This window comes from Schistocerca cancellata, chromosome 11 (assembly GCF_023864275.1).
Source record: "Schistocerca cancellata isolate TAMUIC-IGC-003103 chromosome 11, iqSchCanc2.1, whole genome shotgun sequence".
In the NCBI taxonomy this organism is placed as follows: Eukaryota; Metazoa; Arthropoda; class Insecta; order Orthoptera; family Acrididae; genus Schistocerca; species Schistocerca cancellata.
In genome coordinates this window covers 103,361,076-103,385,096 of record NC_064636.1, presented here as the reverse complement: position 1 = coordinate 103,385,096, position 24,021 = coordinate 103,361,076, and the positions used below count along the sequence as shown (strand labels likewise).

General features: G+C 39.1%; 1 protein-coding gene across 1 annotated transcript in view; it reads left to right on the top strand.

The window, feature by feature from the left end:
• Positions 1-24,021, top strand: part of LOC126108953 (E3 ubiquitin-protein ligase MIB2) — a 224,455-nt gene that overhangs the window by 53,970 nt on the left and 146,464 nt on the right. Inside the window, exon 5 of the mRNA XM_049914336.1 lies at positions 1,076-1,261. Within this exon, the coding sequence (XP_049770293.1) occupies positions 1,076-1,261 (186 nt within the window). The remainder of the gene's footprint in view (positions 1-1,075; positions 1,262-24,021) is intronic.

Sequence of the window (24,021 nt, the reverse complement as noted above, 5' to 3'; positions counted from 1 at the left end):
ATGAAATTCCTTTGCCATCACTGACAGAAATACAATGTCATTGGCGAGCAGTATAGTTTTTATTTCTTCTCCCAGAACTTTAATTCACTCTCCAGATTTATTCTTGGTTTGCTTTACTGTGTGTTCAATGTACAGACTGGATAATGTTGGGAAGAGGCTGCAACCCTGTCTCACTCCCTTCTCAACTACTGCATCCATTTCTTGTCTTCTGATGTGTACAGTGATTCCTGTGAAAATTGAAGATAATGTTTTGCTCCTTGTATTTTATTTATACAGTGCAAGTCAAAAGGAATATACCATACTAATTAGAAATGGCTATAACCAAATTATGCATAGTTGTACAACAATTAGAATGAAAAAAGTTCAATTTTTTCTTACATACATTAGAGAAGTTCTGAATGACTCCCCTGGATATCTAAGAGATGATCAGCTTCGCACCATACATTCTGAAGCAAATGTGGAGACACTGATGTGAGTGCATTACGAACACGAACGTTGTTTCGGATTTGTTTTCAACGAAGGAGGCATACGCACAAAGTCTTTCAAATGAATCTCGTAAAAATAAATCCACATTTGGTTTGGAGATCTAGGTGGCTAGGAGCAGAACATAACTTTGTCATTTTTAATACAACCAATCTGTCAGCTTGGACTAAGTCAGTTTAAAAATGTACCTACCTCCGTACCCCAAGGGGGTGCTTTCGCAATGATCAAAATTTTGAGTATTCTTTCACATTCTCTGTGATTCATACTTGTGTATAGCTATGCATTAAATAATTTATAGTCGGTATATATCTTGTGAAAAGTGCTGTGAGAGATGTATGTGCTATGTCAACTGTATGTATGACATTCAGATAATTAATACTTTGCTAACCTGGAGGTGGTCTCAAAACTGAAAAGTAAAAAATTATTTAAGTTGTGTAAGTGTAGTATAAAGTTTCTTCAGTCTGCCGTATGAATTTCTGTTTCTTCCTGCAATTACAAAATGGAAGATGACTACCTGTAACCTTGTTCGATTGCTGGCACGTAACTGTTTGAAAGTGTGAGGGCGAGGTATTCACTTTCACACACGTTACAGGGAAGACCGGTAGAGTGATCGACATCCACGGCTGGGACAACGAATCGGGACGGTCGGTGGCGAACGTGACGTGGACGTCGGGCTCGACCAACGTGTACCGTGTCGGGCACCGCGGCAAGGTGGACCTGAAGTGTGTGCAGGAGGCATCGGGAGGTTCCTACTACAGGGATCACCTGCCCGTGCTCGGTACGTGGAGTTGTGATAGCGTGCTGAGAACCTCAGCTACAGCTTAAACTGCTTCAATTTTCACTACTGATTGTGTTCGTTGAACGTAATTGGGTGATGCGTAGTCCAATGTGACCAGTTGCTTCAACTTTAGGAGTAGAAATGTGAACACACACACATGAGGTGTGATTAGTAAGTAACAGGAATTTTTGTTTTTCTTAAATTAACTTCATTTATTCACTACCAACTACTACTTTGTCCCCTTGAAAGTAATTCCCCCCAGATACAATACACCAGTGCCAGTGCTTTGTCCAATCTCGGAAGTGCTTCTGGAACTCGCCTTTCATTATGGTGTTCAGCAATTCTGTTTTCATCTCATCATTGGTGGCAAAATTGTGTCCCTTCATTGTTCTTTTCATCCTCGGGTGAAGAAAGTAGTTGTAGAGGGCCGTGATTGGTGTATGTGATGCCTGAAGCAACATAACACTTTTTTCTTCCCCCCCCCCCCCCCCCCCCCCCCTCCAAAAAAAAAAAAAAAAAAAAATCAGAAACGAGCATAGATGTATAAGCGGGAGCATAATCGTGAAGCAATTTCTGCGAGTGGTTTTGCCACAATTCTTGTTGTTTTCTTCGGATTGATCCATGTAAAACGTGTAGGGACACGTACAGCACAGAAACATACAGGCCGACCTCATCTGTTGACTGACAGAAAGTGCTGACAGTTGAAGAGGGTTGTAATGTGTAATAGGCAGACATATATCCAGACCGTCACACAGAAATTCCAAACTGCATCAGGATCCACTGCTAGTACTATGACAGTTAGGCGGGAGGTGAGAAAATGTGAATTTGATGGTCGAGTGGCTGCTCATAAGCCACACATCTTGCCGGTAAATGCCAAACAACGCCTCGCTTGGTGTAAGGAGTGTAAACATTGGACGAATGAACAGTGGAAAAACATAGTGTGGAGTGACTAATCACGGTACACAATATGGCGATTTGATGGCAGGGTGTGGGTATGACGAATGCCCAGTGAACGTCATCTGCCAGTGCTTAGTGCCAACAGTAAAATTTGGAAGTGGTGGTGTTATGGTGTGGTCGTATTTTTCGTGGAGGGGTCTTACATCCCTTGTTGTTTTGTGTGGCACTATCACAGCACAGGCCTACACTGATGTTTTAATCATGTTCTTGCTTCCCATTGCTGAAGAGCAATTCGGGGATGGCGAGTCCATCTTTCTGCACAGTCGAGCAACTGTTCGTAATGCACGGCCAGTGGTGGAGTGGTTACACGACAATAACATCCCTGTAGTGGACTGGCCTGCACAGAGTCCTGACCTGAATCCTATAGAACACCTTTGGGATGTTTTAGAACGCCAACTTGTGCCAGGTCTCACCGGCCGATATCGATACCTCTCCTCAGTGCAGTACTCCGTGAAGAATGGGCTGCCATCCCCCGAGACACCTTCCAGCACCTGATTGAATGTATACCTGCAAGAGTGGAAGCTGCCATCAAGGCTAAGGGTGGACCAACACCATATTGAATTCCAGCATTGCCGATGGACGGCGCCATGAACTTGTAAGGCATTTTCAGCTAGTGTCCAGATCGTTTTGATCACATAGTGTATATTTTTGATACAACACATTAATTCAGCAATTAACAGCAATTAGAATCAAAGTCAAAGCAGCAAAGGGAAATGATGCGAATGAAAATGTGAATGCTAATGAAAGGCACTATGTTTTTTCATAACTGATATACGGATTATGAAAAAAAATTCTCTTCACGTTACGATGTAGTTTGTGTTGTGTCTCTACGATTTAGTTTTTCCTTGCTTGTACATAACCTTAACAAGAGTGCTGGTATATTATTATTACTTATACATAACAAAACATGAAAACTATGTAAAAACTCGTTAACTTAAGAAAAGAGGCAGCACATCCAGCTATCTATAGTTTTGACAACATAATACTTTGTCATACATGTATTCTTTTTGAAACACCCTGTATATTGGAAAGAGAGGAGGATGTGTTAACGTAGATTAAGTCCAAGAGGGTGGGGATGTGTCGTAGAGCGAGTTCCAATCTCCAGAGACCAAGGACACTACTATCAATTGAGAGGATCTAGACTGCCTGTGTAATGCAGCAGTAATAGGCACTTCGCTCCCATCAATTATGCTGCTGGCTGCTGAGTGTCCTTAAGGCAGATAGTTCTTCTGTGCCTATTTGTGCACTCAGTCAGTGTTGTGGTGGCCATTCCTGTGGCATACAAGAACTGGTCACCTTGGGGATACCCAGTTGCGTAGCACGCTCTACAGCGTAACGGATGGTATCTGGGTGTCTGCTACTACCACATCTACATCTACATCCATACTCCGCAAGCCGCCTGACAGTGTGTGGAGGAGGGTACCCTGAGTACCTCTATCGGTTCTCCCTTCTATTACAGTCTCATATTGTTTGTGGAAAGGAGGATTGTCGGTATGTTTCTGTGTGGGCTCTAATCTCTCTGATTTTATCCTCACGGTCTCTTCACGAGATATACGTGGAAGGGACCAATATACTGCTCGACTCTTCGGTGAAGGTATGTTCTCGAAACTTCAACGAAAGCCCGTACCGAGCTACTGAGCTTCTCTCCTGCAGAGTCTTCCACTGGAGTTTATCTATCATCTCCATAACATTTTCGCGATTACTAAATGATCTTGTAACGAAGCGTGCTGCTCTCTGTTGGATTTTCTCTCTCTCTTCTATCGACCCTATCTGTTACGGATCCCACACTGCTGAGCAGTATTCAAGCAGTGGGCGAACAAGCGTACTGTAACCTACTTCCTTTGTTTTCGGATTGCATTTCCTTAGGATTCTTCCATTGAATCTGTCTGGCATCTGCTTTAGCAACTATCAACTTTATATCATCATTCCATTTTAAATCACTCCTAATGCGTACTCCCAGATAATTTATGGAATTAACTGCTTCCAGTTGCTGACCTGCTATATTGTAGCTAAATGATAAGGGATCTATCTTTCTATGTATTCACAGCACATTACACTTGTCTACATTGAGATTCAATTGCCATTCCCACGTGGGCCATTTGGATGCTCCCCCCTAATCCCGCCCCCCCCCCCCCCCCCCCCGCCCCCCCCTATCCCTCTCTCGCTCTCTCACTCTCTGCCTCTCTGTTTAGTCGATTCTGGCTTTTCATGGCCCCTGAACTGGAGCACGTCAATTTCTTCTGTCCTGTAACTTCTCCCAAAGGCTTTCCAGGAGAGGATCCGTTACTTCTGTAACACTATTGGTTCATCTCTTCCTTTGCCCTCCTCTTCCCTTTATGCCTTAGATCTTCCCCATAATTAACTTGTTTTGCAGCAAGTCGTGTCTTCTTGTAACATGCTCAAAGTAGGTCAGTTTCTGTTTCATTGTCAGACCTGCCAAGTAGCAGTCTGGTTTTGTTAGCTGTGATATTGACCTAATAGCGCCAGGGTCGAAAAAGAACAAGATATTGTCCTATTTGTGAATGGCGTAGAAGAACTTCAAGTATTAGTTAGTGAACTTGCATTAGTGTGCTCTGAAGTTGGACTAAAAATGAACATTGATAAAACCAAGATAATGATAAGTGGATGGACACCTCAGGAAAGTGTATCAGTTGGAAGTACACAACTCCAAAGAGTCACAGAATATATCTATCTGAGTCAACTGACAAGCATGAAAGGAGATTTGAAGTGAGAAATATTGTGATGAATTAAATTGGGCTGTCAAGCTTATGGGAGGCACTCTTCAATTTTGAAATTTAAGATGTCAGTTGAGTTGAAGAAATCTATTTTTGACCAATATACAGGGTTATTACAAATGATTGAAGCGATTTCACAGCTCTACAATAACTTTATTATTTGATATATTTTCACAATGCTTTGCACACACATACAAAAACTCAAAAAGTTTTTTTAGGCATTCCCAAATCTTCGATATGTGCCCCTTTAGTGATTCGGCAGACATCAAGCCAATAATCAAGTTCCTCCCACACTCGGTGCAGCATGTCCCCATCAATGAGTTCGAAAGCATCGTTGATGCGAGCTCGCAGTTCTGGCACGTTTCTTGGTAGAGGAGGTTTAAACACTGAATCTTTCACATAACCCCACAGAAAGAAATCGCATGGGGTTAAGTCGGGAGAGCGTGGAGGCCATGACACGAATTGCTGATCATGATCTCCACCACGACCGATCCATCGGTTTTCCAATCTCCTGTTTAAGAAATGCCGAACATCACGATGGAAGTGCGGTGAAGCACCATCCTGTTGAAAGATAAAGTCGGCGCTGTCGGTCTCCAGTTGTTCTTCTTCTTCTTCTTCTTCTTCTTCTTCTTCTTCTTCAGTAGCTCTACAGCCCTTGGTGAGCCTTGGCTTCTTCAACAATCTTCCTCCACACTTCTCGGTTATTTGCTGCTCTTTTCCACCCCTGGACGCCCATATTGCTGATATCCATTATTACCTCATCGATCCATCTTCTTCTAGGTCTCCCTTTTCGCCTAACTGAATGGATCATACCTTTCATCATTTTCTTTGGAATTCTATCCTCTGCCATTCTCTCCAAGTGTCCTAGCCATCGTATTCGCTGTGATTTCACAAATTTTACTATGTCCCTGCCTTGTATTAACTCTTGTAATTCGGCATTGTAGCGTATTCTCCAGCCTTCTTCCTCCCTTATTGGCCCATAGATTTTGCGTAGTATTTTCCGCTCAATGCTTCTTAGAGCATTTTTATCATGTTCTGTCAACGTCCATACCTCTGAGCCGTATGTGATAACTGGGCGGACTAGGGAATTATATATTAGCAGTTTAGTTTTTCTTGTAACAAGGCTATTTTTGAAGAGCTGCATATTTGCAAAGTAAGCTCTGTTTCCTGCTTGTATTCTTTCCCTTATAGCCTTTCCAATACTGTTATCATTTGTTATTAGGGCTCCCAAGTAGTTAAAAGAGGACATTCCATTGAAGCATTTCCCATTGATGTTTAGGTTTTTAGGGGTTCTTCTGGCCTCAGATTGTGACATTACCATATATTTTGTTTTGTTTTCATTTACTATGAGGCCAATTTTTAAGGCTTCTGTTTCCATTGCCCGGTATGTTTCTAGGAGTGTATTGGTATTTCTTCCTACTATAGCAATGTCATCAGCGTATGCACATATCTGGCTAGTTTTCATAAATATGGTGCCTCTTTTGTTGATTTTATTTACTGCACTATGCAGGGCTATGTTGAATAGGACAGTGGAGAGACTATCCCCTTGCTTCACACCTTTATTAAAGTCAAAGCTATCACTTGTTCTGCTAAGGACCTTTACTTTTGCTCTTGTCTCTGTCATTGTCATTCTGATTAGTCTTATTAATTTAGCACATATACCAACTTCTTTCAGTACTCTATATAGTTCTTGCCGATTTATGCTGTCAAAGGCTTGTTTGAAATCGATGAATAAGAAATGCAGATCTATATCGTATTCATAGAACTTTTCCATCATTTGCCTTATCACAAATATTTGATCAGTTGTTCCTCTGCCTGGTCGAAAGCCACACTGATATTCCCCTAGTATGCCTTCTGCACACTTCTGCATCCTTTCGTTAAATATACTTGTGAAGATCTTATAAGCTGTACTTAGGAGTGTTACACCTCTATAGTTTTCACATGCTGTTCTGTCCCCTTTCTTATAAATAGGGACTATTATTCCAATTTTCCAATTATCTGGCATAGTTTCTGTTTCCCATATATCTGATATTAATGTGTGCAGTTCCTTTATTACAGCCTCACCACCAGTTTTTATTAATTCAGCAATTATGCTGTCTTCTCCAGGGGCTCGATTGTTTTTTGACTTGTGCACAGCCTGGGAGACCTCTTGTAGTGTCTCCAGTTGTTGCAGGAGCCAATTTTCCAGCATGTCCAGATACACGTGTCCTGTAACGTTTTTTTCGCAGAAGAAAAAGGGGCCGTAAACTTTAAACCGTGAGATTGCACAAAACACGTTAACTTTTGGTGAATTGCGAATTTGCTGCACGAATGCGTGAGGAATCTCTACTGCCCAGATTCGCACACTGTCTGTTCACTTCACCATTAAGAAAAAATGTTGCTTCATCACTGAAAGCAAGTTTCGCACTGAACGCATCCTCTTCCATGCAACCGCGCCGAAAATTCAAAGCGTTTGACTTTGTCATCGGGTGTCAGGGCTTGTAGCAATTGTAAACGGTAAGGCTTCTGCTTTAGCCTTTTCCGTAAGATTTTCCAAACCGTCGGCTGTCGTACGTTTAGCTCCCTGCTTGTTTTATTCGTCGACTTCCGCGGGCAACGCGTGAAACTTGCCCGCACGCATTCAACCGTTTCTTCGCTCACTGCAGTCCGTCCCGTTGATTTCCCCTTACAGAGGCATCCAGAAGCTTTAAACTGCGCATACTATCGCCGAATGGAGTTAGCAGTTGGTGGATCTTTGTTGAACTTCGTCCTGAAGTGTCGTTGCACTGTTATGACTGACTGATGTGAGTGCATTTCGAGCACGACGTACGCTTTCTCGGCTCCTGTCGCCATTTTGTCTCACTGCGCTCTCGAGCGCTCTGACGGCAGAAACCTGAAGTGCGGCTTCAGCCGAACAAAACTTTGAGTTTTTCTACGTATCTGTAGTGTGTTGTGTCCATATGTCAGTGAATGGAGCTACAGTGAATTTATGAAATCGCTTCAATCATTTGTAATAGCCCTGTATATTGCCAGTAATAACTTATGGCTGTGAAACATGGACATTAAATGAGTTCATTGTTAGGAAGCTAACAGAAGCCCAAGGAGGAATGGAAAGATCAGATTACACAATAAAAGACAGGAAGAAGTTGAAATAAGAGACAGGCAACGAAGGTCACCGACATAATGGAAAGAGTGAATACGTTCAAATGGCAGTGGGCTGGCCACGTTGTTCGAACAAAAGATGTTGGATGGTCTAAACAAGTCCTAGACTGGAGGCCAATTTACAAAAAAAGACCTAGGGGAAGACCACCAGATAGATTGGACAGAGATATAAGGAAGTCAGTGGGATTCAATTAGCAACAGAAAGCTCAGGATCGGGAGAAATGGAAGATCTTACTGGGATGCTTCATTACCCGCTGACTCAAAGAGGCGACATCATTAAGTGATAGAACTGGCTGATGATGATGAAGAATATTGACCATTCGTTCTATTTCTAGCCCGTGGAACTCTGAGGAGTTCCCTCCAACACTGCAATTTCAATGTATCTATTCTCTGCTGGTCAGTCGTTCTTATGGGCTGTGTCTCACATCCGTACATCACAACTGGAAAGACCATAGTCCCTACTGTATGAATCTATTGTTAAAGTTATGTCTCTACTCCTTAAAACTAAGGTTGGCTATTTCCCTCTGCCAAGTAGCTAGTGTGTCTCAATTTTGTGGCTGCAGTCACCATCGGCAGAAATCTGAGAGCCTAGATAATTGAACTTAAAAACAACCTCCCTTGTTTCTCTTCCTGCATGCCAGGGAAGTGATATGTATAGTTGGCATAATTTTCATTTTCTTGACATTCAGCGCTAGACCAGCCTTAGCACTTTCTTCTTTCACCTTCATTGAGAGGATCCTTAATTCAGCTTCACTGTCTGCCCTCAGAATGGTATTGTGTTCATACCTAAGGTTATTTATATTTATCTCAGCTATTTTAATTCAGATTTCGTCTTCATGTAACCCGGCACTCCTCATAATGTGCTCTGCACACAGATTGAATACCCAATATTACTATCTCAGAATTCTGGAGCAGGCCATCTAGGACCATGTTAAGTCTTGTTACATTTGGCAGTGAACTTTGCTTTATTTGAAGCTCATATTTCCTTCATTACTATATAGTAAAAGAAAAAGACAAAAAGATTATTTTTGCAGATGATATGGTAATGTGGGGTGATAAAGAGGTATGTACAGTTACAGCGTGGAAGGAAATAATGAAAAGGTATGGATTAAAAATAAATAAAGATAAGAGTGAAGTAAATAGTATTTGAAAGTGAGAAAGGAATCAATGGAAATATTACCTTGAATGGAGAACCCCTCAAAGTGGTAGAAAGTTTCACTTATCTAGGGAGTGAAATATCTAGGGATGGAAGAATAACTAACGAAATTAATAGGAGGTTACAGAAGGGAGGCAATTTCTACCAAACAATGAAACACCTGATTTGGAATAATGAAGTTTCAGAAAGAGCAAAACTCCTTATGTATAAGAATTATTACATCCCTATTGTCACCTATGGTGAAGAAACATGGACAGTGACAGAAAGGGACTGGAGCAGACTGCAAGCAGGGGAAATGAAATTTCTCAGAGCAGTTAAGGGAAAAACAAGAATGGACAGAATAAGGAATTAGATATTAGAAAGGACCTCAAACAAGAAAGTATGAGAGAAGAAATTGAAAGAAAGAGATTAAGATGGTATGGGCATGTTAAGAGGATGCATGGGCAGAGACTCCCCAAAATTATGGAAGAACTAAAGATGGATGGTAAAAGACCTAGAGAGCGCCCAAGAACACGGTGGAAAACGGGAGTGGAATATCTGTAGAAAGGAGAGGTGTGATCTGGCAGCAAGTGAAGGAAGGACCAAGCCAAATGAAGAGGACTCGTCAGCACCCAGACCCGGCAGTAGTTGGAGCAGGATTCGGATGTAGATTTCCTTCATTCTTTGTAAATGGGCTTGCTTACACTCCTCTGTCCAAGGGTCCCGCATCTTCCTTTTGGTTGCTCTTCTCTGTATTGCCTGTTTGTCACTAATTGCTGTGGGGGAAACATCTCTGTTCACAGGTATCTTTGGGTTTGATTTGTAGGTGTTGGAGATCGTATTTGGTATTTCTGAACTGGGGCATTGTGATTTTGAGGTTCGAATAAAAAATGTGAAAGATCTTCTTGTCAACTTGTTTCCATCCGTTCGTTTGAGGTGACCATAAAATTGTACATGTCTTTGGCAACTCTCTCTCTAATTTTCTCTGTTTTGACATAGACTTGCTTTCGGGAACTTCTTTGGTTGATGCTGTTCGTGTAATTGGATCTCATGATTCCCCTAATAATTCCATATCCTCGTTTCTCAAATTCTTAAAGGAGGCCTTTATTTACATTTAGAGACAGGCATTCAGCTGCGTATGTATTTGTTCCTTATCCCTCGAGTGGGCACGCCTAAGTATAAAGTGCACCATCCACAAATAACGGTGTCTTGTACCGTTCCCTCATTGTTTTACAACTGTGAGCCCATACCTGTTCCTTCTTTGTTGCTTCAGCTAACACAGTGCTAAGTTGTGCTGTCATATGCCCAAGTGAGCCGCAGTGCTGTGCAGTAAACAGCAAGCTAGGTGAGGAAAAATTTACAGTCCATTCAAGAATGTTGTTGTCGTCGTCTTCAGTCCTGAGACTGGTTTGATGCAGCTCTCCATGCTACTCTATCCTGTGCAAGCTTCTCCATATCCCAGTACCTACTGCAACCTACATCCTTCTGAATCTGCTTAGTGTATTCATCTCTTGGTCTCCCTCTACCATTTTTACCCTCCACGCTGCCCTCCAATGCTAAATTGGTGATCCCTTGATGCCTCAGAACATGTCCTACCAACCGATCCCTTCTTCTTGTCAAGTTGTGCCACAAACTCCTCTTCTCCCCAATTCTATTCAGTACCTCCTCATTAGTTATGTGATCTACCCATCTAATTTTCAGCATTCTTCTGTAGCACCACATTTCAAACACTTCTATTCTCTTCTTGTCCAAACTGTTTATCGTCCACGTTTCACTTCCATACATGGCTACACTCTATTCAAATACTTTCAGAAACGACTTCCTCACACTTAAATCTATACCCGATGTTAACAAATTTCTCTTCCTCATTAGTTATGTGATCTACCCATCTAATTTTCAGCATTCTTCTGTAGCACCACATTTCAAACACTTCTATTCTCTTCTTGTCCAAACTGTTTATCGTCCACGTTTCACTTCCATACATGGCTACACTCTATACAAATACTTTCAGAAACGACTTCCTCACACTTAAATCTATACCCGATGTTAACAAATTTCTCTTCTTCAGAAACGCTTTCCTTGCCATTGCCAGTCTACATTTTATATCCTCTCTACTTCAACCATCATCAGTTATTTTGCTCCCCAAATAGCAAAACTCCTTTACTACTTTAAGTGTCTCATTTCGTAATCTAATTCTCTCAGCATCACCCGACTTAATTTGTCTACATTCCATTATCCTCAATATTTTTATTTCTTCTCCATGGACTTTAATACCTACTCCGAATTTTTCTTTTGTTTCCTTTACTGCTTCCTCAATATACAGATTGAATAGCATCAGCATCGGGGACAGGCTACAACCCTGTCTCACTCCCTTCCCAACTGCTGCTTCCCTTTCATGCCCCTCGACTCATAACTGTCATCTGCTTTCTGTACAAATTGTAAATAGCTTTTTGCTCCCTGTATTTTACTCCTGCCACCTTTAGAATTTGAAAATGACCCCAATTCTGAGCTAGTGGCACACTCCCACAGTGAGACAGTTGTCTACAAGAAAAATAGCAACCGAATAAGCATGAGAATAGACTAGAAGTCTCGTAACATACAATTTCAAGCTATTCCCTTAATTTTCCGGAGACTCATCAAAAACCAAGAACTTGTTCACAATTTTCCTTATAATATCATTAATATAGTATACTGTACTGAACAATTAATTAGTGAAGCAATTAATAATATTTTTTCTTCAAAAGTAACAAACTTCTAAAAATTGACAGTCCCCATTCAATTCAAACCAGGTATCTAAAATTTCTAAAGTATTAAATACAGTTTGGGGAATTTGGTCAGTACTGTTACATTCAGTGATTACAGATGTTTCATCTGCAAATAAAACTGAGTGACACTCAATAATTAAATCACTGGAGACTAAGGGCTCTCATGGATTTGATAGAGTGCCTAGCAAAATGTTAAAGTATTGTGATGCTCATGTTAGCCCTGTATTTAGCCATATTTGTAATTTTTCCTATAGGAATGGTCAGTTTCCTGAATTATTAAAGTACTCAGTAGTAAAGTCATTTGATAAAAAGGGAGAAAATGATAATGTAGACAATTTTAGACTTGTTTCTATGTCATCAGTGTTTGCTAAAGCTATTGAAAAGGCTATGTATGTAAGGATAATTGATCATTTTATATCACATAATTTGCTATCAAATGTACAGTTAGGTCTAACAACTGAAAATGCTAAATTCTCTTTTCTCTGTGAGGTATTGGATGGGTTAAACAAAAGGTTTCTACTACTAGGCATATGTTTTGATTGTGTTGATCACAAAATATTGCTCCAGAAGTTGGACCATTACGGAATACGTGGAGTAGCTCACAATTGGTTCACCTCTTTAGCAACAGACAGCAAAATGTCATTATTCACAGTGTTGAGAAACTGCGGTGATGTGGGGTCTGAGTGAGGTACGCTCAAATGGGGGGTGCCTCAGGGATCAGTGTTGGGGCCACTCCTGTTTGTTATTATATAATTGATATGCCTTCTAGTATTATGGGTACACTAGCTTGGTAGTAAAGGATGTTGTGTGTAACATTGGCTCAGTTTCAAATTGTGCAGTTCATGACATAAGTTTGTGGCTTTGAGAAGATAAACTGACATTAAATCGCAGTAAGACTCAGTTTTTACAGTTGCTAACAGACAATTCAACGAAACTCGACATTTTCATTTCACTGAATGGACATATGATTAGTGAAACTGAACAGTTCAAATTTCTAGGTGTTCAGATAGATAGTAAACTGTCATGGAAAGTTCACATTCAGGATCTCGTTCAAATACTTCATGCTGCAATTTTTACTGTTTGAACCGTATCTGGAGTGAGTGATCATTCGACATGAAAATTAGTCTACTTTGCTTATTTTCATTCGCTTATGTCATATGGCATTATATTTTGGGGTAACTCTTCCCATTCTAAAAGGATCTTTTTGGCCCAGAAACAGGCGGTTCGGGCAATAAGTGGTGTAAGTTCACAAACCTCTTGTCGACCCCTGTTCATGAATCTGAGTATTTTGACATTGGCCTCTCAGTATATATATATCCCTTATTGTCATTTCTTGTTAACAATATTAGCTTATTCCCAAGAATAAGCAGCTTTCACTCAGTTAATACTTGGCAGAAATCAAACCTGCATTAGGATCGAACTTCCTTAAATCTTTTGCAGAAAGGTGTGCAGTATACTGCTGCATCCATTTTCAATAAGCTACAACAAGAATTCAAAAATCTTAGCAGTAATCCATGCTCTTTCAAATCAAAACTGAAGAGTTTCCTCATGGGTCACTATTTTGTTAATGAGTTCCTTGAAAAATTAAGCTGATTCTTGATATATTGTTGATTGTGTTTACTTAAACTTATGGCTTGACTTTTATGTTTGTCTGTTACTACTTTTATGTTGTAATTTCATTTACTGACACATTCCATGACCTTGGAGATTTGCTGCTCAATTTGGTCCTATGGCACTTGACGTGTAAATAAATAAAAAATAAGTACTTGCTCTCTCCTTCTCAAATTTTCAGGTTGTCATTCATGAATTCTTCTACTAGTTTCTCATATAAGATTTTTTCAGTGTTCGTAAATTTATGCTGAGCAATTCTCTTCCTTTCACTTCGTTATAAATTTTCGTATCCGTATAATGTGGAGTTTAAGCATAATGTTTTAAACTGTGGGTGGGAAGCATAAAGTTATTTTGATTTCTGGTGTTGTAATCATGTTGAAAATGATTTGCTACAAATAAATCAGAGTTGGTGTAGGTGTTTTTTTTTTTTTTAGCAAGGTTCTATAGTTTTCAGTCACTCCTTAAACAGAGCCCAATAATCAGGAAGTCCTAAACCTAAACAAAACATATTTGCCTCATTATAATTGGTTAAAATATTATCTATAAATATTGCAGACATTTTGTTTACTCAAGTAACATCAGTGAAATTAGCAAAGAAACCTGATATTTGAATCATATTAATTAAATTTGTTGCGTATTTGGCTTCACGCACTAGATCTATGTTGAAATCAGTAGTTGTTATGACCCGTTCCTTGGTTTTTTTGAAATTTTTGCAATAATCACTGGGATTTTGACAAAGTGTTTTGTTATTTCTCTACCTGGAATTATATACACAGATAAAATTACAATATTTTGCCCTAACTGTATGCAGCAGCTTTCAAATAGACATTCTTCATTAAGGGTATCGAAATCAAATCTTGCTCTATATTCCATTGATCTGTCCACAAATATGTATGATCCTCCTCGTGTTTAAATACTCCTACAAAAGCTGCTGGCAACATAAAAATTATCAAGGTTATTTAAGATGTTGATACTATTCTTTGTAAGCCAGTATTCATTCAAGTATACAATCTTGATATTTGGTATTTCTGACAAAATAACTTGCAAGTTGTTAAGTTTTGTTTCTCTGCCATTTGCATAGTTCTAAATTAACCCATTTATGTTAAAGTGCATTATGACCGTATGTTACTTTTTTGAATATTCCTAATGGCATCTGTTTTGAAATGCTGTTGGTGTATTTTCGTTTCAACTTTATCATCAATTTTTACACCCCGATCTCTGTATACTAGTTTCCCTTACTAAGTATGATCTTACAAATATCACTGTACATATTGCCGAATGTTGCCGATTCTGGCTTGTTTGGAAGCAGCCCGTCTTGTCCTAAACATTTATCACTGGTAAATTTATTCGAATCCACGAAAACTGCACCAAATCTGTTGAATTGCTCTCTGATGCAATTTGACTGGGATCAGAAGAAACTGTGCTGTTTAATGCTTGGAGTGGGTCATTAGTGTGTTGTACCACTTGTACGTGGCAACAAAGTGATATAATGAAAGTTTATTTTATTATTGTTTAATTAAACAGTGATTTATTTCATATAATGTAAGTTTATTTTATCGTTGTTTGATTAAACTATGAATGTGCTCGTATATTTTTACCATGGTAACATAAAGACAGCTATTCTTTACATATGTACAAAGTACGCCGTGTGCCTGCTCGATGCGAGCCCCCTCGAGGGTTGAGAGCTTCCTTGTCCAGTTTGTCTTTCATAATGGTTCTGCCCAGGTACTTAAATGTTTCTACCCTGATGATTGTGTTTCATTGGGTGGGATCGGAGGGGAATTTCCTGTATTACAGCCCATCTGCAAAGATAGAAATTTTTTTAGTGATCTGTCACATTTAGTAGTATATCTCCTGACACGTTTAAAGAAAAGCAGAATGGGTGCGTCAATTCTTCCACTCACAGGTTAGTGGAATGAATTTTAATTTGTATTTTTGATGCAGGCTCTCTATGGAGGAAAATGTTCTTTTAGTAAGTATCCAGATAATCTGACAATTGATAAGGTGATGTAGGATAACTGTAGTGGTTAATAAAAAAAGAAAAGAGAGAATAAAAGAAAAAGAAAAAAAGGTTGAAAATGTGGGAAGAAATCGTAAGTGAAAATGTTTTTTTTTTTTTTTTTTTTAAATCGTTAATGACCGTGAAAAAAGGGAAAGAAAGAAAGAAATGCAGATCGGACTTCGTATTACAGGAAAGCTATAGTTGGGGTGGTCCTTGTGGCGTTTTTGAGCAAAAGTTAAACCAATTTCCACTACAAAAATTATTGAAAAGAAACAGAGAATAACAAAACGTAATTGACAGGGGGAAGTGGCGTAGATAAGAGTTCATCCTTTACCAGGTTAACTTGTCTTCTTTCGTGTGGCGTCCAGGTCTTCAAAAATCTCCTTCGTTTTGGCGTGAAAAGTCTGCTCCGAAATATTGCAATAGTCCAGGAATCACTAATTTATACCAATTAAAATCGTCTTGATACTGTATGCAATTTAATTTACTTTGCTACTTCCATCCTCCAAACTACTTAACAACTTCCACAACATGTCTACACATTAAAATCAGATCAAGACTAGCTAATAAGTTTTTTAAACGTCTTCATCAGATCACGTCTGCCTTAAGCTCCGGCTATCAAGAGACAATTAAGAAACGAATAGAAAACAAAAAAAAAGTTACAATTTTAGTAGTTTCTCTGCCGTCGAGCGCTCATACCGCTGCGACGGGATATTTTTTATCTGAGGGAACGAGTGTAGCGCGGCGAAATTCAAAGTCCCGCTACATCGCCCCCTCGACTGTCACGCTAAAACATTTAGCGTGGCAGGCTAGCAAACCTAAAAGTCAATATATGCATATTTTCATTGGAAAGGCCACGTGCATCCATAGGGGACAATCTTTCCCAACACTTACTTTCTAAACCTATATACTAAATACAATTATTACAGTTTGGATCCTTTGTACACAATTAATATATATATATTTACATACAGTTTTAATAGAAGGAAACATTCCACGAAGGAAAAATATATCTAAAAACAAAGATGATGTGACTTACCAAATGAAAGTGCTGGCAGGTCGACAGACACACAAACGAACACAAACATACACACAAAATTCAAGCTTTCGCAACAAACTGTTGCCTCATCAGGAAAGAGGGAAGGAGAGGGAAAGACGAAAGGATGTGGGTTTTAAGGGAGAGGGTAAGGAGTCATTCCAGTCCCGGGAGCGGAAAGACTTACCTTAGGGGGAAAAAAGGACGGGTACACACTCGCACACACACACATATCCACCCACACATATACAGACACAAGCAGACACCGTTGCTGCTTGTGTCTGTATATGTGTGGGTGGTTATGTGTGTGTGTGCGAGTGTGTACCCGTCCTTTTTTCCCCCTAAGGTAAGTCTTTCCGCTCCCGGGACTGGAATGACTCCTTACCCTCTCCCTTAAAACCCACATCCTTTCGTCTTTCCCTCTCCTTCCCTCTTTCCTGATGAGGCAACAGTTTGTTGCGAAAGCTTGAATTTTGTGTTTACATACAGTTTGTTTGAAAAAGCTGCTCGCCAGCGCAGTTAATGTTATGTGCTCCCAGCGTTGGTTTCCTAATGCATCTCTGGCAGCAGGTAGTCTTTGCGCACGCGCAGTAGCATCACTGAATTTCGCGTGCGGCAGTTTCAAAATCGCTGTGTTATGACAGTCTCGAACAGTATTCACTTTCACATAGTGTTCATTACAAGTTGTTATTCCAGCATAAATGGCGTGTTAAGTCCGATGACACCGTAAGATTGAGCATGTGCGTGATCTGAAGCAACGTCCATGTCTTCTGTTAAGACACAACACTCCAGGTCCTTGTGCGTTTTCATGACTGTTGTTCCCGGGGCATATATGGTCGATGTAGTTTTTAGCCTCCACATCGCCTACGACAGGTGCTGAGTTTATTGTCTCCAAAGCATCTGAAGGCCGGCCAGGAACAATGGCGTCGATGTTCACAGAGGTAGGTGTTTCACCACGTTGTTTACACTTGTCAACAAACGTTCATTTGCAGTGTGAAAATCCTCATTATCATCAAAGTAAATTGCAGTTTATATCAATTTACAAACAGTTATTTGGTTTATGCACCATAGGTTTCACAAATTTCGTCGTTTATAACGTTCACAGTTTAACACAGTTTGCAACACTTTTTTGCCATATTTACATTTTAACAAAGTTCACTTTGTCCAAGCATGTTAACATCGTTAATTCTGAAAGCTTACATTTCGTGGTCACATTTCAAAATATGTTGACAATATGCAAAGTTTTAACACATACAAATACATATAAATTTACAAGAATATGCATGTGAAATATTTACACTAAAAAAATTATACTAAGTCCCATTGGCTTTCTTTTATTGGGGTATTAATTTTTTTTTTTCCTTTTTTATTCAGGTTTGGGCGTGCCAAGGGATATCAGACTTAACATTTAAAGCACGGGCTTTCCTTCATTTATTATTTATTTATATCTTTCGATTCCATATCTTGGCTAGTGGTTGACCAGGCTTGTAATGCCATCAATATTCAGTTTTCTTCATGTCTTTTTTATTCATACCTGAAAGTTTACTGTCACACAATATATTCTTACATTCCATAAACAAACAATACCCAGCTGCAGTAGGTGATGGGGTAATGGAGAAAGAAAGATAGACTGGAAGAAACTATTCACTACCTAAAAACTGCCAAATCATACAGCTAATACATAAAAAAAGAGAACATAATACATTATAACGTTTGCATCACCTTCAAAAGGTGTGTGAAAGGAAGTGCTTACAATTTACCAAATCATGGGTAAATGTAAGTGTCCTTACGTCAAGTCTGTGTAGTGTAACATCAAGACAGATTGTCTGTTTGTGTTGTTATTGTTTATATGACTTAGTGTATTATACCTTAACAAATCCTCGCATGAGTGAATCGCATTTCTGCTCAGTACTTCCTCAATATCTCCACTTCTTGTGGATACTGTCTATACAAATGGAAAATGTATCTCAGAGATTGTCTCTCTCATAATGTGTATTATATGATAACATATCAAATTTCCTCTCAAGAGTTCAACCATGAACTTTCTTCTACTTTAGTGAAGGTTAAACATCATATATGTGGTGTATATATATCATTTCTTTCTATAAAACATAAATAAAGAACATAGTATTATAATTGACAGTAAAATGTCTCTTTCTCAGTGTCTGTTGCTCGACGTTGGTTGCACGGGTGGGCACTGCTCCTTTGCACTTACCTTGCATGCCTGAAAAGTCAAATGTTGTCTTCAACATACATGTAATTTTGTCATCTGTTCGCTTAGGTGGAGGTATTGCACGAGTCGCAGAACGGCCTTAATAACTCTCCTATCTTTTGCTTCCTCAGCGTTTTCTGTTGTGTGTAAGCATAATAAAGGCTAACATGGCACTAAATTTCACTTTCATAAAAAAAAATTTTATACAAATGTATTCACATGAGGGCTGTGTAAAAAACTATATTTCTTTCAACTTAAGTTCCTTAAAATATCATTCTCCTGTCTGAACACGAAATATAAATGTTTCTTCCACACAATGGCTTAACAAAACTTAACGAAAGGTTACTAAGTTACACTTCTGAAATAAATTAAGGCTAATGCGTTTCCAAGTTACATTCTTATTACACTTATTTCCACAGCTGTAATCATCATTATGTTCACTCTGCTTTTCTTGCATTCGTTCATTTTCAAGGGCACTGTAAATAGATTCACCTTTAACGCCTTGTACTCACGTGTTTTAACTCATCACAAATGTTTTCTCTCAAACTGAAATTCTTATGTAATCTTAAAGATGTAGACTGTTTACTCACTTCTCTATGTAGCACAATATTACCAAACATTCTCACTCATTCCTTACTCACATATTCATCATAATATATATATCCTTATACATTAAACATATTCCTCATCAAACATTAATATATCACATATGTGGGGCACTTCCATTCTCATAAACTTCCAATAATATTTTCCTCAAATAATCTCTTGTCTCATCAACTACTTCACAGTAACTTACCTTCTTATATTAACCTAAATATTAACTCATTCATTCTGATCATTCATTCTTACATCCTCAGTCATTCTGCTACATACATATGTCATTACTGATCTCAATAGCTATTATTTCCTCTCATTGTAGTGCCTTGAAACAACTAACTAGTTGTTGATTCACCTTATAATTTACAATTAACAACCAATGTAACCTGCGTAGGTTTCATTCCTATATGAATATCTTTTCTCATTCAGTAAGTGTACTCACCTGGGTTTACCTTCTCTTCATAATTATGTGTACAAGTGTAACTGCAGTATATAATTTCCATAAATGAATGTTTGTGTTCTTAGGCTGTATAACTTAATGTTCGTGTATTCAATACAAATATTTATGATCTCGTTTTCACAGCAACTTGCTCATGTTCAACTTAGTTATCATTATATTATGTTGTTTTAGTGCACAAAGGGTTTCAAATGTCTGTGGGGATGCAGCCCCCTCGGCTTGTGAGATAACGGGTATTCTAGGGAGTAACAACCTGGGTGAGGTATGCTTGCTATTCTGAAAGGACCTGAATATAATAGCTGCCATTTTCTGTTCAGTTCTTTTAATTTTGTAGACTTGGGATGTGAATGCAACAGAACAAGGTCATCAACCTGACAGGTTTCTTAATTCCTGATCTGCTGTCATTTTGTCATCGTACCTGAGGAAACAAATCATCTCAGCCGTTGCGCTCTTACAACACCTCACGACCGAAGCACGAGCGCTTAGCTCGGTCGTCAACTGTTTTCCGTCGTCTGCTGTGTTTGGCCGGGTTCATTGACCAGCTCCACTATGTTTACATTCCGGCCAGTTGGCGCCCACGCGTCAGCTGATGGCGCGCCGCAATTGTTATCGCTACTTTGTGGCGGGGAGTGCATAACTGTACTGGGGAACGGGGGCGGATTCCATGGAGGGTTATGATTTGTCATGCGTGAATTTTGTGTGTTCCACATATTCTGTCGGTGATTGTTGGGATTGTTATTATTTTGGTGGTAATTATGTCTGTTATATGTCATGTTCCTGTCAAAGTAGCCCGGGTTGTACCGGTTAGTCTCACGTCTCCTATTGTTATTGTTGTTGTTGTTGTACTGTCTGTAATTTTCATTTTGCTTGTAGTTACCATTTTGATATGGGTGATAATTATTGTTATTATTATTACTCCACGAATTTCTGCAGTTGTTCCTACTGTCGTACACGTTTCCATTTGAATACGTTTCGCGCGCAGGCATCGTATTGTGTCGCGGCGCGGACGGATGGTTCCACCAACCACCGTCACTACGGTTCCTTTGGGGTGGGTGCTGATTTTGGTTACTAATATGAGTAAAATTTGAATGGCGTGAATCGCCTCTGTAAACTACGTCCATTTGATCTAAGAAGTTTAAGAAAGTCTTTACGTCATTCTCCGGTACTCCTATTAATCTGTCTCGGTATGGAAAGGGTAAGTGGCTCTTTAAAGTGTCAATTATCGCTGGCAAGTCGGCTGGTTTGGACCAGTACAGTGTCTTGTCTAGGTACCTCTCAAAGTATTGTCTTAATGTCTCTTTTTTAGGGTCATAGATCTCGGGATTGCACACTTCTCTCCTTAGACTCTGTTGCTCATTCTCGGACCAGAATTCGTCCAAGAAAACTTGTTCGAACTGTTCAAACGTAAGGCACCGCCGTTTCATAGCGGCACCCCACTTAGCTTCTCGTCCTCTCATGAGATTGGTGACGTATCTGATTTTATCGACTTCTGACCAACTACGTAGAAAAACACCGTCAAATGATCTAATAAACACAATAGGGTGGACTTTGTGCTTGTCCTCACTGGAAAATGTCTGGAAATACCCATGCCTTACAAATGTGTCATCGTCCATGCCGGTTGGCATAACTGTATTGACGTAGTTTGTGTCACTTGCTACTCTAGGTGTCGTACCGTAATATTGCTCGTTTGGTGGAAAAGAAAGCTCCACATTGTAATTTTGATTGGAAATAGGTGATTTCACAATAGGTGTTCTGTCTGTGTCATTAGCCACGGTTTTAGCTATTTTGTCGTTTCCTAGCGATGCGTTTGCACCAATAGCCAAACACGGCACAACATTGTCTCGTAATTTTGTCACTTCGTCTTCTATGTGTTTTATCTCGTCTTTAACATGTGTCTTTGTTTTTGAAAGTATGTCCTGTGTAATCGTTTCAAGTTTTTTGTCCAGATAGTCGTCACACAATTTACATTCGTGTAAGATTCTTTCGACCATGTTGGTGTCGTTGTTTAGTGACGCGAGGTCCGCTCGGTCTTCTAATTTTTCTATCTTTTCTTTGAGGTGGGTTTGTTCAAGAACTACCCTTGTGAGTTGCTGGGTAATATTTCCCACTTCTTCAGTCAGCTTTTCTTGGGTGGAGCTAGCTGAAGTGTGGGCCTGAGCTAACTCTTCCACACAAATGTTCACTTCCTGCTGCACATTAACTATTTGAGTTAACTGATTCTCACATTGAGTGATATTGTTTTTTGTTTCGTGTGTGAATGTAACCAAAGTTTCTTCCTGTTTAGTGACTCGATCGGACAATGTTTCAAATCGCTGGCTGAGCTGTTGAGTGGTGTTATTTAATTCTGTCATCTGTTTTGTCGTCCGTTCAAAATTTTCGGTCATAGTATGGTTTAATATGTCAATTTTCTGACTAACGTCTCGTTTCATGTCTGCAAATAACTCTAATAGTTGGTCCAGTTTGTCAGTTTCCTGTGTCCGATTTGTGTCACATTGCTGAATTTGTCTCATATTCGGTTCTGACATTGATGTTAACAATGGCGCTGACAATCTAGTCTCGCATCCATTCCACATTTCGTCATTTAAAGTCGCCATCTGTGTATTATCACAAATGTTGCGAGTTTGAGGCAAAATCATTGCATTGATCTGTGAACTCGTCCATGGAGGGAAACACGGACTTTCTTGTTGGTTGAAAGATGAATCTACTTCACTTAACTCATCTGCTGAAACTATCTCTACCTTACCGCGTTCCATTGTAATAGGATGTATAATTGTAAGTCGAAAAGGGAATAATATAAGTCTGATTAATAAAGATTTGACTCAAATTTAGGATGAAATATTTTCTCGTCAATGCAAATAATTGCTCTATTGCAAACAATGGTTGAGAAAGATGCAGCAGGGCGGACAAAAGTTTTCGTAACACATGACTGACAGTGAAATTCACGATCTTCATATGCTACAACAATACTATAATTACCACAAACTACAATAGAGATAGATAATTTTGGAAAAATCTAGAAGAAAACTACAGGATGTGTGGAAAGGGAAAAATGGATTCTGCAGTTGGCTATTGAATGCTTGAATGAAACATAATTGTGTGACTCACCATTAAATTTTCTGTCCTGCAGCGGCTGGTCAATCACTTCTGCGTAAATCGTATTCGTCAAAATATGGATTTTCTTAATACATCTCCATCGGATAATCACCAAAAGGTCTCACAATAACAGTTTTGCATCAATATATGCCATGAAAAGAAAAACAGATTGAATTAGTTACAAAAATTCTTTACAATATTGTTGTATAATCATTTGCTTAGGTACAATAAAGTTGGTGTTTTCGTTACCCTTTAAACTTCAGGATTTTTGGTTATTCTCTGTTGGGAAAAAATACAAATTAAAGTTTCAGATTTGTTCAAAAACGACACATCCGAAAATTGCGTCCTGTCAAGGTCGCCAGTTGTAGTGGTTAATAAAAAAAAGAAAAAAGAGAAGAAAAGAAAAAAGAAAAAAAGGTTGAAAATGTGGGAAGAAATCATAAGTGAAAATGGATTTTTTTTAAAAAATCGTTAATGACTGTGAAAAAAGGGAAAGAAAGAAAGAAAGAAATGCAGATCGGACTTCGTATTACAGAAAAGCTATAGTTGGGGGTGGTCCTTGTGGCGTTTTTGAGCAAAAGTTAAACTAATTTCCACTACAAAAATTATTGAAAAGAAACAGAGAATAACAAAACGTAACTGACAGGGGGAAGTGGCGTAGATAAGAGTTCATCCTTTACCAGGTTAACATGTCTTCTTTCATGCGGCGTCCAGGTCTTCAAAAATCTCCTTCGTTTCAGCGTGAAAAGTCTGCTCCGAAATCGTGCAATAGTCCAGGAATCACTAATTTATACCAATTAAAATCATCTTGATACTGTATGCAATTTAATTTACTTTGCTACTTCCATCCTCCAAACTTCTTAACAACTTCCACAACATGTCTACACATTAAAATCAGATCAAGACTAGCTAATAAGTTTTTTAAACGTCTTCATCAGATCACGTCTGCCTTAAGCTCCGGCTATCAAGAGACAATTAAGAAACGAATAGAAAACAAAAAAAAGTTACAATTTTAGTAG